Genomic DNA, 15,316 nt, shown 5'->3' with positions numbered 1-15,316 from the left:
AGGAGCATGTCTGAAAAAGTAAAATCCTCTGCCTAGAGCATACCTTCTAGAAAACAATGTAGAAACTTTTTATTTATTTATTTATTTATTTATTTATATACCAAGTAGGGGTAGGATATGGTTGTCATTTAAGAAAAAAAGATAATTATTTATAAACTTCACTATCCTCCATCCTCTGCAAGAGTTACAACCTCCTCTAAGCTCTAGCAAATGGGATACTACACTTGTTCTTTCTCCTCTCTACTTTCCACCATCATCACCATCACCTTCTTCCTCTTAGCTCGTGGAGCTGCTGCTTACACAGGTAGATTCTCAAAGATCTATGCATTTGGCGACTCATATACAGATACCGGCAATACCGGATCGGCCACCGGACCCAGTTCCTTCCGCCACGTATCGAACCTTCCCTATGGTATAACATATTTCCATCGACCTACCAATCGGTAATCTGATGGTAGGTTAATAGTAGACTTCCTAGCCAACAACCTCTCCCTTCCATTTTTACAGCCATACAAGAAACGAGAAGCAGACTTCTCACATGGTGTGAACTTTGCAGTAGCTGGATCGACGGCAATTGATCATGAATTCTTTGTTAAGAATAATGCTACATTGGACGTAACTCCTCAGTCACTACAGACTCAACTGATTTGGTTTAATAAGTTGTTGGAAGGGAAGGGATGCCAATTGCAGAGATCGTATCAATGTCGTATGGCTATTAAGGATGCACTCTTTTGGGTTGGTGAAATCGGCGCCAATGATTATGCTTACGCTTTTACATCAGCCATCCCAAGTTCCACTATTCAAAAGCTCGCAATCAAGAACGTTGCTGCGTTTGTGCAGATATGTCTCCAGATATCTTGCTTTTGAAATATTACTAGTGAAGAAGCTTGGGTGACTTGGAAAGGATGAAAATATATGTGCCGTTCATCCAGTAGGCCATACAGTGGAGAGCCACAGCTGATAATAACTCATTGGTAGAGGAGCAGCATCTGTATTTTTATTTTTATTTTTTATTATTTTATTATTATTTTTTTTTTTTTCAGGGAAGAGATTGTGTGCTTGCAATGTACACGGAGAGTTTGTGCACACAAATCTCCCATCATTCAAGAATGTTGGGCGGGAATTTTTACCCGGAGACCCTGACTGTGGGGGCCACCGTGATGCCACTACAAGAAAACTGGTCTTTACCGGCGGTCAAAACCGCCGGTAAAGGCCTAAAAAACCGCTGGTACACCCTCTACCTGCGGTTAGCTAACAGCCAGTAAAGCCTCAGTCGGTAAAGGCTTTACCGGCGGTCAGGACCTTTACTGACAATTGTGCTGGACGCCGCTAAATCGCCAGTTTTTGTTAGACTACCAGAAACTTGGTCTAAAGCTACAGGTAAAATCCGTAGCTAAAGATAAGATGACTAACCATAGTGCGACCGTAGCCATTTAAAATTCTACTACGGATTAGCTCCGTAGCTATAAGGATCATATACACTGACAATCCATAGCAAAATAGAAAATCTTTCTTATCAAAAAGTTTCTTTAAAAAATAAAAAAGAATAATGAAAGATGTCAGATATGCATGCTCATGCTGCACCAAAAAAAAAACTGCACAACCTCAGCTGCTAAATTTTCTACCCAGGTGCCACTGTCACTTTGAATTGTGTTTTTGATTTGTGCTCCTGCTCCTGCCTCCTAGCTGTTCATACTTGCTAACATTTTGAAGAAATAATGTGGGTGGCAGTACAAAACCAAAACAAAATTCATGCAACTATTGATAAAACAATTCACCTTGTGTGATTGGATGATCCCATATATGCTATCAGGTTCATTGATTTGTGTGACCACTGCAACTAGTAATTCAATATGGGGTGGCAGCTGGAAAAATTGAATGTAAGTTGGTGAGTCAGATCATGAACTTGAAAAAATCGATCAATACAATTTAACATTGTTAGTCATGAAAAATTTCCCCCGTACTTCAATCAGTCAAAAATTTGATCCCTATAATTTCCCTCACACATAAAGCATATAAAAGGTCAAGACCTGAAGTAATGTGGAAAAGGGGAAAAGCATAGTAGTTATTTCAATACTAACAGTTTCAATAGCAGTGAAAGGGATATGTTGGATTGCTTCCAAAAGCTAAAGCAGAACCAAACAGACCTGAATTACTCTGTTCAAGATAAATTTCGATATTGGAAATGGAAGAATCTCTATTGCAGTCCAATGCAATTGTGACAGATGTTCCTCTTGTGATCTTTTGCAGCCCACAAACTTCTTTGATCTCATGGTATAGACCAGGTGCCATAACCAGGTGCAATAGCAAATAAATCGTCATAATCATCATCATTACAATGAAAATTTCCCATATTTTGCAGCATTTTTCATATAGGAGCTAGTCAGTACCAGGGCATCACATTTCTGGACACAAAGCCCTTCGAAAAGGTTTATACACAAACATTATCCAAAAGCAAAGAGCCAAAACATGGTAAGCTATGCTCATTCAACATAACATGGTAAGCTGTCAATAGCATGATACTCAAGTGGAACCCACGACTGAAAAGCATTTCAAGCAACCAGTAAGAATCTATATTTTGTAAAGAGATGATAGTTAAAAGAAGAACAAAATTCAGTCATCAACATTTGCTACAAAGAAATCTGCCATGTAGAATGCCTTCACTCCTAAAAAGCCCATGAAATGCAAATGTAATCAAGACCCATCTCTCATTTTCTGCAGGTAAGAGATTCAAATGAAGAAAGACTGAATTGGAATGCTTTTGATGTTGAAATCTGCAGTGCTTCGACTTTCTAAATCACGAAGCACCTTAAGCACTAACCTTCATTCTCTGGTTTTTTGCAGACTGCTCAGCCTTTGCAAGTAGGTGAGAATCAGGAATCCTGTCAGCACCAAAAGCAGTTTGAAGCCTTGCCAGCCCAGACTCTAGAAGAACCACAGCCATGTTGGTCTTTGATTCCCATAAAGAACTCAAGAAGGTTCCAGTTCTATCAACTGTTTCGACTTCAATCTGCACAAAATTACAAAAATTTAACAGCACTGAACATGAAGTAAAATGGAATAAACCGAGGCAGAATACGGTACCTCTACATCCCTCTGCAAGATCTTTCTTCTCATGAAGGCAATTGATTCATCTGAGAAAGGCTCATTGCGGCCAGGGCATCTAACACCAGAGAAGGAGAATGGAATGCTGCAAGTTTCCTTGGGGATCAGCAATTTAAACCGATGACCACTAAGGACATAATCCACAACAGCGGGTAGCCTTTTACTCTGTTGCAAGAAGGGCAAAAAATCTTTAGCTTTTTTTGCAGATGCCTGAAAATATATTTTTTTAGCAAGTTCTGAAGGAACAATTTAATTCCAGAAGAGATCATTTTATAGAACCAAACATGATAGAAAGTATAAGGAAACAAGAAGGTTCAGCTTTCTGACTGTCAGCAGGTCCGTTACATGCATGACCGGGGGATCCTTCGCAGAATGGATCCCTTTCTTTCCATTGATTGCACGAGATTCAGCAGCAAGCAATGTGTCATAATAATTTGACCTTTCCTCAAAATCTTTGTAAGAGTATCTCCAATTACAGCTACAAGAACATTTGTGTCTAGGTCCCATAAAGTGAGAACATCTTCTGCAGCACATGTCAGTGAACATTGTTATGAAGGAGAGATTGATGCATAGATATGCCAAATTATATAATGTATATATGGAAATGCTTGTGATGGCCATATTTTGGTACCAATACAGGCTGTGTCAGCTTGTATATATGGGCCATTTTCTCCCCTGTGACCAGTTTATCCATGTATCATGTGTTGGGACAAACGATACGAACACGATGCATCCATATTGTAACCATTTTTAATAAGCTTGATCATGGGTTAAAAGCATTTCTCAGTCAATGGCATATCATACCATTCTTTAGATAACCAAATAGGAGTAATTTTTTGTTTATGATACATCTAACCAGATTTGGACAGTTTAGTATGAATCACTTGTATGTCATGCATGCAATTTCTCAGTAATTTCTTAACTGCCTGCATATCATCCATCACTCTATGAGATAAGTATTTCTCAAAGCTATAATGATATATTGAGCGGACATCAAATTCATAACATGCAATCATAAGAATTAAAGATTCGAATAGATTGAGATACATTGTACTTCAATCCACATAAAATGCTGAGAAATTATAATTAAAAAGTACCTCAGGGTGTGCATTACAGAAATCCAAAAGGCAGGCATGGAACATCTTCCTCAAAAAAGCGTACCCACTTCATGATTTTCGGTTACCGCCATTTTCGAATGCATCTAGTTGTAGGTTGATTTGAAGCTCGGGCTTCATACAAAGTGTCCTCTCATCATGCACAAGGATCTTTTTTATACTAATCGCCTTGGGTAAGATGTACTTCAATTGTCCGATGTGAAAAGCTCCTAAACAACATTTAAAAAAAAAAAAACCTCCTAAACAACATTTTAAAAAATTAAATAAATAAAATAAGGGAAGGTGATTTATACACAATGCTTGGCCAATCAACTGGCCAGATGGAGACCACCTTTGGGCAATGCAGACCATTTATCTAGTGATCCCAAATAACAGAACATCAATGCCGAAAAACTTCCTCCATTGAACAATCATAACTGTGCAATTGGTAGCCTGCAGGATGATAATTTTGATAGCATACTGCATTTAAGAGGTAAGAAAGAGGCTTGAGACATGAACTTTCTGACAAAGATTGTTTATTTATCAAAGAAAAAAGATAGTATCATCAGCGAAATAGACTGTAACATGTCCAACTCCCCTAGTACAAATTAGCATGAATTTTACCAAAGACTTTTTTTCTAATGCCTCTACTCAGAACCTCTTCAGCTATGATGGAGAACAATGGGTATGATGCATCCACTTGACAAATACCTTCAGTAAATTTGAAATATTCACATAGCTCACCATTCACCACCATTGAAAAGAAGCAGTTGACAACCACTTTATAGATTAGGCCAGCCAACTTGACAGAACCAAACTCCCTCATGATCGTAAAGTGCATCCAAACAGTCACAAGGTTTTGCCATATCATGTTTAATAATGACATTTCCAATGCTAGAACGCTTATTCCAGACTTTAAAAAATAATAATAATAAATGTTTGTCCTATACTAGTTTGGAATAATTGCATCCAACATGTTAGTCAACAAAATTACAAAGACTAATAGTGTGAAATTTCCTAAAACCTGGCGAGCAATTATATTTTGGAATAAGAGCAACAAGAGGAGGTAAACACGAACCTCCATGGAAAATTTCCCAAACCATATTGAAAACATCCATTTTAATGATATTCCCACAACTCAGAAAAGAATCCGCCAGAATGATGGCCATCTGGACCCAGAGCACTATTCCTATCCAAACTGAAAACGGCTTCATGAACTCATTCTCACACTAGGACATTCATAGATGCCAAACGCCAACAGTCAATAATTCTAGTTCATTTGCTAAATCTCATCTAGAGATTTCAAACAGATCTTTCCCATTAGCAACCAAATTATTGCATCACAAATATGCAACTCCACACAAGTAGTTTAGCCTCCAAATATCAAATCCCTGAAAGTCAAATAACATTGGAAATAGAAAGTGGCAAAAGTCCAAATTCAACCACAAAAGGGCCACATGCCCACCGAATAAATGGTTAGGACGGTACATACCTGGATCATGGTATGTCCATGGAGACCACCAGATCAATGGTCCAGGCCATTTAGCCGTGAAACAATATGTACAATGGTGAAGGACAACAAACTTATCTCATCCTGGCTCACGTGAGACCCAAAACAAGCTCATGTTTTAAGTGTCACACACTAGCCTTCCCTTTCGATTTACACATATGCATTCCTTACGCTTACAGAATTTTTTTTATTTTTTATTTTTCCAAGATAGTTGCATGGAACTCTGAAAACAGAAAATGCAAGGACACTGACACAGGTTTTGATCTGAAAAGTGCTGTTCGACTTCTCTTTCAGTTGACACAATCATACAACCCCAATATTGTGACATTTTTTAAAGATAAACCAAAAATCATTAAGAAAAACCAGGACAAAAAGAAAAGAAAAGAAAGAATGCTGCAGGGCAATTCTCAAGAAAAAGGAAAAACACTGCCACTAACCAAAAAGAAAAACAATCCAATGATCATGAATCCCCTTGAAACTACCGAGATAGTGACTAAAGGCTGAAAGACTATCCACAATCACCCTATTGTGTTTTCCATTATTTGATTCTAATCATGAAAAGCTCACCTCTCAAAATGCCATGACATTCAAAATGAGACAAAAAAGCAAGTTACAGATATTAAGAAATGAAATATAATTAAATAGCATAATTATAGAAACTTGTGAGACAATACAGTAGATTCAAAGATTCTTTCATTTCTAGTGTTTGGAACATTTTCTGAAAAAAACTGTAAGCCACTCAATTAAAAACTGATAATCTGATATGCTTCCAGGGTTGTTTCCGTCTCAATTTATTTACACTCCATAGGGAAACAATTGAAACCGAAGTTAAGAAAAACATGTACCTACTCCCATCAGTAAAGTAAATGAGACAAAAAAGCAAGTTACAGATATTAAGAAATGAAATATAATTAAATAGCATAATTATAGAAACTTTTTCCCTGCAGTTCCAAGATTTCAAAGGTCAAGCACATGGAAAAGCATCAAAGGTAAAACCTATCATTCTGTGTAGTTGATCAAGCACATGGAAAAGTTGAGTTCCTAATGCAATAAATGATGGAACTGACATGATATAGTGACATCATACCTGGAAGTACTGATATTAGCAACTTACCACTCTTTGTGTAGTTGATCAATTGAACGGTGATTTCCTTCTGTTCTTTGATAGCCTCTCTAATTTTAGAGACAGTTCCTTGATCTGTATCAGGGCCTTGAAGAAACCTACAGCATCAACTGGATCTTATTGTTTAATTGTGGTCTGATAAGGGTGATCTCACAATTTTAGTAGAAAATAAGAAACTAAGGACTGGTTCTCATTCATCAGATTCAAAAGGATTTAAATCCTTTAGGTTCCAAAATGCACTTCATTTGGAACTAGATAATGAATGGCTTGGATCTCATGAACTTGTTCTTGGGCAGATTGTGGGCAACTTAACATGCATGAGTCTAATTTATTTGTTGAAACTTGTTGTAAGTCTACCACTGAGCCATGAATGGAGACCCAGCTAAAAAAATCAAACTGTTTTGCAGTAGTCAATTGCTCATGCAGTCTGCTGAAGAGTGTGAATCTTAAGCAAGGTCTTTAATAAGCATGTCAGGAACAAGCAACACTTCAAGACTGATACAGGAACAGAAAGGAAAGGCATAGACTAATCCCATTGGAAGCTACAGAATCATGAAACAAGGAAAAACAAACAGAACACATGCATAACACATGGGATCATTGCAAGAAAGATTAGCAAACAAATTATCTAAGTAGCACAGAGCAGTTGTAATTTCAGCTTAATGGCCATGATAGTTAACCAGTATGGAGAATGATAGAACTTTATTTTCAAGGGATGCATAGTTAACTAACTCACTGCCATCTCCACCAATCAGAGCAGTTGCATTTTCAGGTAAATAGCAATGGCAGTCAACCAATATGCAGAATAAACTAAGTATGGTTCAGAACTTTTTTTTTTTTTTTTGGAAATCTCACACCTTATTATCAACATCAATCAGAGCATTAAAATGTAGATAATATTTAATTTGAAGATGCCAACAAAAAGGGCTAGACTTTTATCTACTAGCCTATGCATGTCAACCTCTAAGATAATTCCCTATACGGCTCCTAAGGAGAGAGGAAAGAACATGAGCCCAATTCTTATATCATTTATTTTGACACCTGACATTGTCCACCAAGGGTCGGGATATCTTTTTTTAGTTTTAAAGGATTTCTTTATTGAATAGCCTTGAGGGAACTATATAGAGAAAATCACATTTCAGGCTGCCCTTTCGCTACAAAAAGGGAGAAAAAAGCTGGCCGATATATCGTACCCCCAAATTCTATGCCTAGTAGGATCACCTTCTTGCCAGAAATTTCAAATCCCTCAATTAAAAGAAAATTTTAAAAAATAAATTAATTAATATTCAAAAGATCTACATCATCAAAGCACAAATGAAAAACATCAGACCAAAGTTTTTTTAAAATAAAAATAAAAATACTATGAAACGATCTCAACATCAAAATGCAGCTCCAGAAACCCCCAAAAATCGTTGTAGAACACAAATGTGACTCAAAAAACCCTAGAAAACATAATGCAGGTCGATGAAACCCTAACCTTACAATGCGGGAAGACGAGATCAAAAAGATTGCGTTTGCTCTTACCTTAAATCGATAAAACGGGAAGCGAGAAAGTAAAAGAAAACCTAGATCCGATGCGAACGCGATAACCAAACGGGTCCGCCTTTGAAAACGTGAGCTCGTTGAGATCTACGAATCCAAAGGAGAGCTCTCTCCTCCAGCATTTAAAGTGAGAGAGAGAGATAGAGAAGGAAAATCGGTAGCAGGGTTTTTTGAGAGAATCGAGGGAGCGGGTCGGAGAAAAATTCCAGAGCTTTTACTCTATTGCTGCTACCGGGTGTTGCAAGAAGGAAAAAAGGAAAGAAGATAAATACGAGGGGGAGGCAGAGAGAGGAACAGAGACGGAGATACTACAGATAGGCCTTTTTGTTTTTGTTTTTTTAAAGAAACGGACCTTTTGCCCGCAGCCGTTAAAACGGGCTGCAGGCAAAGGGAAAGCCCATCAGTCGGCTCAGGCCTAATTTGTTGTAGTGTGCCCGTGACTATGTCCATGCATCCATCCGATTTGAAAGCTCAAGCATGATTTTAAATAAATAAATAAAGCAGATCCAAATGTCAGTTGGACTATAGTACAGGAAACACTAGTAATTGAACATTTAGAACTTCTTGTGGGCCACAAAAGATTTGGATCAAGATGATATTTGTGTGGCATTCCGTGTAATCCGTAATGTTTTTAAAGGTAAGGATTCAATAACTACTGTTTCCTGCGATGTGGTCCACCTAATATTTGGGTTGGCTTAATTTCTGTGATCATGCCCTAAAATGAGCTTTCAAAAGGGTACTTGGACAGTCTGGATTTAAGGCACATACATCAGTACTGAACCCGGCTTTGAGGGGTGAATCTGGTAAATCACGGAAGCCTTCCCAACTGAGGAGAGATAATGTGGGCACCTGTTCTGGCTCTTATCGGAAGCAACATAGAGCCTGATATGGCAGCTTTAAGATTCTGTCTCTCAGTCACATCAGACATTTACTGGCTTTGGCTTTTTAATTTTTAATTTTTGGGTAAAGGCGTTAAGAGTATTGTTTAGAGGGGTTTTGGGTGAGGATCTATCGGCAACGTCAACGTCCCTGTAGCTTTTAATTAATTACATATGTCATGTCCAATCACCAATCAAAGCCATTCATTGTACATAACGATTGGGAACAAACTTAGGAAGTGCAAGTGCTAATGTCCCATGAAGGTGGAAACCTTAGCAAAAGTGCCCTTGTTTGAAAACTTTGTAAGTTGATGAGGTAAGCAGACCAAGTGAGCTCCCAACCTTAGCTTCAACACCAAAACTTTGACCCCTCTCCAACCTTTAACAAAACCCTCCTTTCAATATTTAATAATTATAATTTAAAGGTATTTAAGATTGTTAAAAGGAATTTTTATCACAATTAAAATTTTATCAAATAATGCCTTAAGAAACTGATATTTCCAACCAATCCTTTCTCAAAGGAGAAATTATGTTACTATACTTATTTATTTATTTTATAAACCGAAGAAATCAAAATTGAAAGGCCAATGTAATATGCATCTAACATCTAATCCATCCAACAAATGATTACCAACATGATTATTAGGCAAACCACAGATACAGTCAATACAGTCATAAGGTAGGCCAATCCATTAAAAAAAAAAGGTTTAATAAATATTACTCAAAGCATCTATGTTCAAGTGTAACTCATATGATAATTTAATCAGCCTGATTTTTTTCTCAGTGTGATCACCATGGTGGAATGCATGTGTTGGATGGTTTAAATGTTACACACATATCACGTTAGCCCAACAATTCTCAGTAAAATCTCTTTGTTAAAATAAGTATAAATAAAATAAAATACATAAACTGGTATCAAAACATTGTGTGATGAGCTGGTTATAAGTACATCTTTCCCTCTTATGGTAAGTCATGGAAATTTACTTGCGGGGAGCAAATTTGTCCATATCTTTTATGGACATGTGGCACAGATAGATGAGATCACAACTGACCATTTTATTTCAGTGGTGAATATGTCAGGTTCAAGAAATAAGCAGGAACTGAGAAAAGGTTCATTTATTAGATGGTTAAGATAGACCAATAAAGAATTTTTTATTTTTTTATTTTTTTTAGGAGGCAATAAGAACCCATGATTCCTCATTACGATCTACATGTGTTCCTCGTGTGTAGTGCATCTAGAAGCACTGGATCTGTTCCATAAGGAGGTATTCATACTACTGACACTAGTAGTCAGAATTGGGAATTTTATAAATTTTCCTTGTAAATCTCAAAATTTCTAAAGAATTTTCCCATCGTGTTTTGACGGAGGAAAGTTATTAAAGTACCCTCATTATAAAGGATAGAAATTTAACCAACTATTAATGAGTATTAACAGTTTAGTTGTGTTTGCTAAATCTGATGTTAGGTTCATGTTTGTTTGCTATTCAATCGAACATCAGGCTACACATGTAGATGAAAACCTGTATTTAATCAAATGGGTGCGATTAGGATAGTGTGGTCATCCTAGAGTTGTGCACGACTCGAGTTTGATTGAATGCTTGCAACTAAATTAGTATATAGGATCAAACCTGTGAGGGTTGACCTGACCATCCAACCACTAACATTGCACTGATCAAGTTGATTTAAAATGGGAGAGTCGTTTTGAATGAAAACTTTTAGCCTCAGCACTAAGGACTTTCCTTTTAACGAGGATCGCAGGCCTTATGTTTCTCAATAGTGTAATCATGTATAATCATGGATAAAAAATATTAAAATAAAAGGCTAAAATACTGATTTTATTGATTTATAATATAAGCTTAGCACAATCAACAAAGAAACATAAATAAGTAGAGAAATAATTAAAAGATAAATACATGCAAATGCCTATAAGGACAAACAATTGAGGTGAATGGTCAAACAAGATATGAGTGGAGTGTAATCTTCTAATGGCTTGATCGATTAGGAATCTGACGATAGGTCGTGGATATTTGTACTACCCTTATGTGTATTGCGTAGCAATGGCACTGGTCAACATCGATACTAAGCTATCCTAAACTCCGGATATTTGGCAGCATGACTGGACAAAAGTAGATGAATTAAAACTAAGATAGGCAGTGTTGTGGTATACAAAGAGATTGTTTGGCATAGGCTTTAAGCTCTTCATGGTGCACTCTTTTTTTAGCTTGGGAGGTGGCAACCCATATCAGCCGTCTAGGATCCTTTTACGGGATTAAACCATTTTCAAATCTTCTTTCCATCTTGGTTGTAGAGATACCAGGATGTTAAACGATTAGTCTTACTTTACATGGATTCCTCATCATGTCTTTCAATTTCCTTCCGTTCTGAGAGGAATCGGCTTCTCGAACCTTCACAGTCATCATAAGATTACCAATCGTCTCTGAAAAATCTTCCCATTTGGGCAGGCTTTTGTAAGACAATCTTATTGAGCATATCTAAATGGTAATAGATTCCTAGCTGAGCAGGTCTTTATAAACTTGTTGAGTGTGCTACTTCAACTACACGTGCCACTTATCGTTCGTCACAATATCTTATCTGCAGGTATGTGTATATATGACTTTGAGCCATTTTGATTTTGGTAGGCACCATGTCACCACAGAATATAGGGCGAAAGATATCGTCAATGCACGGGTAGAATTTCATTTGTCATTTTATATGTATAGATAGTGACATCTCCTTAATCCATGTGGAAGCGCTAGGATAGGCATAAACAATGCCAACCTTTACTGTGACATACGATTTGGAAGGTTTGAATTAAGCTACCTGTAATCAACCGATGGATAGTCGCAGCACTAGAATTTGGAGCAAGCAGAAGAGCACTTAATGATGATCAGGTGGTGGATGGGAAAAGACATGTGAATGGCCGAAGCAGGAGCCAAAGCAGGATACATGAATGAGTAGATATTTAAGTTGGGTGAGGACCATCAATGCTGCATCATAATTGAAAATGAATTTTCAAATATTACAATATAAGGCACCATTTTATAATCGGTAGCTTAACGTAAGCATGGTGAATTACATGGCTTGTAAGCACTAATCTTCAAAATAAATAAAGTCAAATTATCAATATAATTGAGAATTTTTATTTCTCAATTTTTCATCTACAACAGGAGTTGAAATTTGGATAATTGGAAGGGATGACCTGGATTCAAAGACTAAAGTCTCGACTTATAATAATATTGCAAAATATAATGGATGAAAGTCATTTACTAAGAAATTTTATATATGGCTACAAGCCATTCAAGTTAAACTGTAAAAAATTCAAAAGTCTCACTCTAAAAGGGCTATGATCAACAATGGAAGGAATTGATAGGCTTAACGGCTGATTAGTTGACTGGTGGCCCTAATGGTGCTGATCCCAGACCTGATAGTTTGGCCCCTAAACTTGGCTAAAGGCCTATTTTAAGTGTTTAGGTCAAGTTGTTGGCATGGGCCACTACAAATAGCACAGCTCAGCTCTTAGTATAAAATGTAATAAAAGGTAACCAGCAATGATAAAATAGGATTGGAGATACAATTCATGATATGCATGCAGTAAGAAACTGAAGAATTCTACTTACTCAAATTAAAAAGGCTTAAATAATGGATCTACTATGAGCCAAGATTTATAATGATTTGATTTAATTAGTTAACTGGCTTATTGGTAGATATATACATAATGCATTAATATTGCATTAGATTAATAATTACCGAGAAAGGCAAATTTGAATTTGGATGGTTTAATTTGTCTGATGTATGACAGTACTCATCTAATTACCTAGAGGGTATGCTGGACTCTTTAGCTTCATTATTGTATTAGATTAATGCATTAATATTGCATTAGATTAATAATTACCGAGAAAGGCACATTTGAATTTGGATGGTTTAATTTGTCTGATGTATGACAGTACTCATCTAATTACCTAGAGGGTATGCTGGACTCTTTAGCTTCATTATTGTATTAGATTAATGCATTAATATTGCATTAGATTAATAATTACCGAGAAAGGCACATTTGAATTTGGATGGTTTAATTTGTCTGATGTATGACAGTACTCATCTAATTACCTAGAGGGTATGCTGGACTCTTTAGCTTCATTATTGTATTAGATTAATGCATTAATATTGCATTAGATTAATAATTACCGAGAAAGGCACATTTGAATTTGGATGGTTTAATTTGTCTGATGTATGACAGTACTCATCTAATTACCTAGAGGGTATGCTGGACTCTTTAGCTTCATTATTGTATTAGATTAATGCATTAATATTGCATTAGATTAATAATTACCGAGAAAGGCACATTTGAATTTGGATGGTTTAATTTGTCTGATGTATGACAGTACTCATCTAATTACCTAGAGGGTATGCTGGACTCTTTAGCTTCATTATTGTAGGAAGCCCCAGGTCCTATTTGCAAACTTACATGATCTACACAATCAAATTCTCTTACATTATTATCAGGCTCAAAATCTTCACCTAACTATATATTTTTTATGCTTCGGTTGCAGGCGTTACTAGAGAAGGGTGCAAAATACATTGTAGTTGAAGGATTGCCGATGACAGGTTGCCTCCCATTGGCACTGTTTCTGGCTCCGGCAGATGACCGAGACAGCATGGGGTGTGTGGCTAGTGCTAACCAGCAAACCAAATCCCATAATTCACTCCTCCAAACAAAGCTCGAAGAACTCAGGAAACGTTACCCGAATGCTTTCATCTCCTACGCCGATTTCTGGAATGCCCATCTCAATGTCATGAACAATCCCACAAGTTATGGGCTCACGGAGACACTCAAGGCTTGCTGTGGGTCCGGTGGCAGGCCATACAACTTTGATGCATTCTCCACTTGTGGCTCTCCAGCTGTACCCAAAGCATGCACAGAACCGGCGAAATTCGTGAACTGGGATGGAGTCCACCTCACCGAAGCAATGTACAAGGTGGTTGCCGACAAGTTCTTCCGTGGAGGATACTGTCGGCCATCGTTCAACCTATTGCTTGAGGTTAAAAGGCGTGAAGGTTGATTTGGTTTGGTAGCCATTAGATGGTTATGTTAGGTGAGTGAGAGTGAGTGGGTCATATAATATATGCAGAAAAACATACAGATAATTAATTAACAAGTAATATTATATAGTTTTACTTAATTCAAAATACATATCTATATGGTCATGGTTTTAGTAATGAAAAACGCAATTGGGTCTTGATTTTGTTCTTGTTTTCCATTTCATTGAGAATCCGACTCACTCAATACAGCTGGTCTGAAGTGAGGAAGGTGAGGCCCAGTTACACCCATAACCAAAAATGACATTGGTTCACTGATCAGGCAAGTAGATCTTGTTTGAGAAAATTGGATTTTTTAAAAAAATATATATATATTATTATTTAATAATATTGTGGATGTTGGAAAAGAATTCCAACTTCCAAATTCAAAGAAAAATGTGGCCTACTTGATGAGCTTGCTACCATGATCTTTAATATTATGTTATTTTCCCAAAGTTAATGAATGGCCTACGTGGGTAGTCTGATTGTGGGAACAGAATGCATTTATGAAAATGCTTAGAGGGGGGTGCTAACTCGGTCAAGTTGGGTTGGGTCGAGGTCAACCAAGCCCTAAATGACCTCAAAGAGGACCCAACCTGCAACCTGACCCGATCTAAATTCCAACCTGACTGAAATTACATGGGATCATTCGACCTAACCCTACCCGAATTCGTTCAACCTGAACCCACCAGCTGGAATTCAAATCAACCCAACCCGAACTCATGTTGGGTCAGTTGGACATGGGTTAACCTGAACCCAAGTTACAGCCCTATTCCCTGGTAGCTGACAGGACTCTAAATAGTCTTGTAATGGAAAGCGTTTCTAAATCTTCCTTTAAATTACAAATTTCTTTTTTTTTTTTCTATTCTAAAAATCTCCTTAATTTTTATATGTTCTGTGTATGCAAAGGTAAGTCATAATGTTAATACTTGATAGCTAAACTCAGATTCAGGTGAGTGAACTAAAAGATAATGAGTGATTCATGGTCACT

At 37.0% G+C, this 15,316-nt stretch overlaps 1 protein-coding gene across 1 annotated transcript; it reads left to right on the top strand.

The window, feature by feature from the left end:
• Window positions 1-210: 210 nt before the first annotated feature.
• On the top strand, window positions 211-14,436 carry LOC131238877 (GDSL esterase/lipase At3g48460). Its single transcript, XM_058236466.1, is given in 3 exon segments — window positions 211-834; window positions 1,375-1,380; window positions 13,800-14,436. Coding segments are annotated over 3 exon segments (1,140 nt in total). The 3' UTR covers window positions 14,310-14,436.
• The last annotated feature ends 880 nt before the right edge of the window (window positions 14,437-15,316 follow it).

This window comes from Magnolia sinica, chromosome 3 (genome assembly GCF_029962835.1).
Source record: "Magnolia sinica isolate HGM2019 chromosome 3, MsV1, whole genome shotgun sequence".
Lineage (NCBI taxonomy): Eukaryota > Viridiplantae > Streptophyta > Magnoliopsida > Magnoliales > Magnoliaceae > Magnolia > Magnolia sinica.
This window is presented reverse-complemented; position numbering and strand designations above follow the sequence as displayed.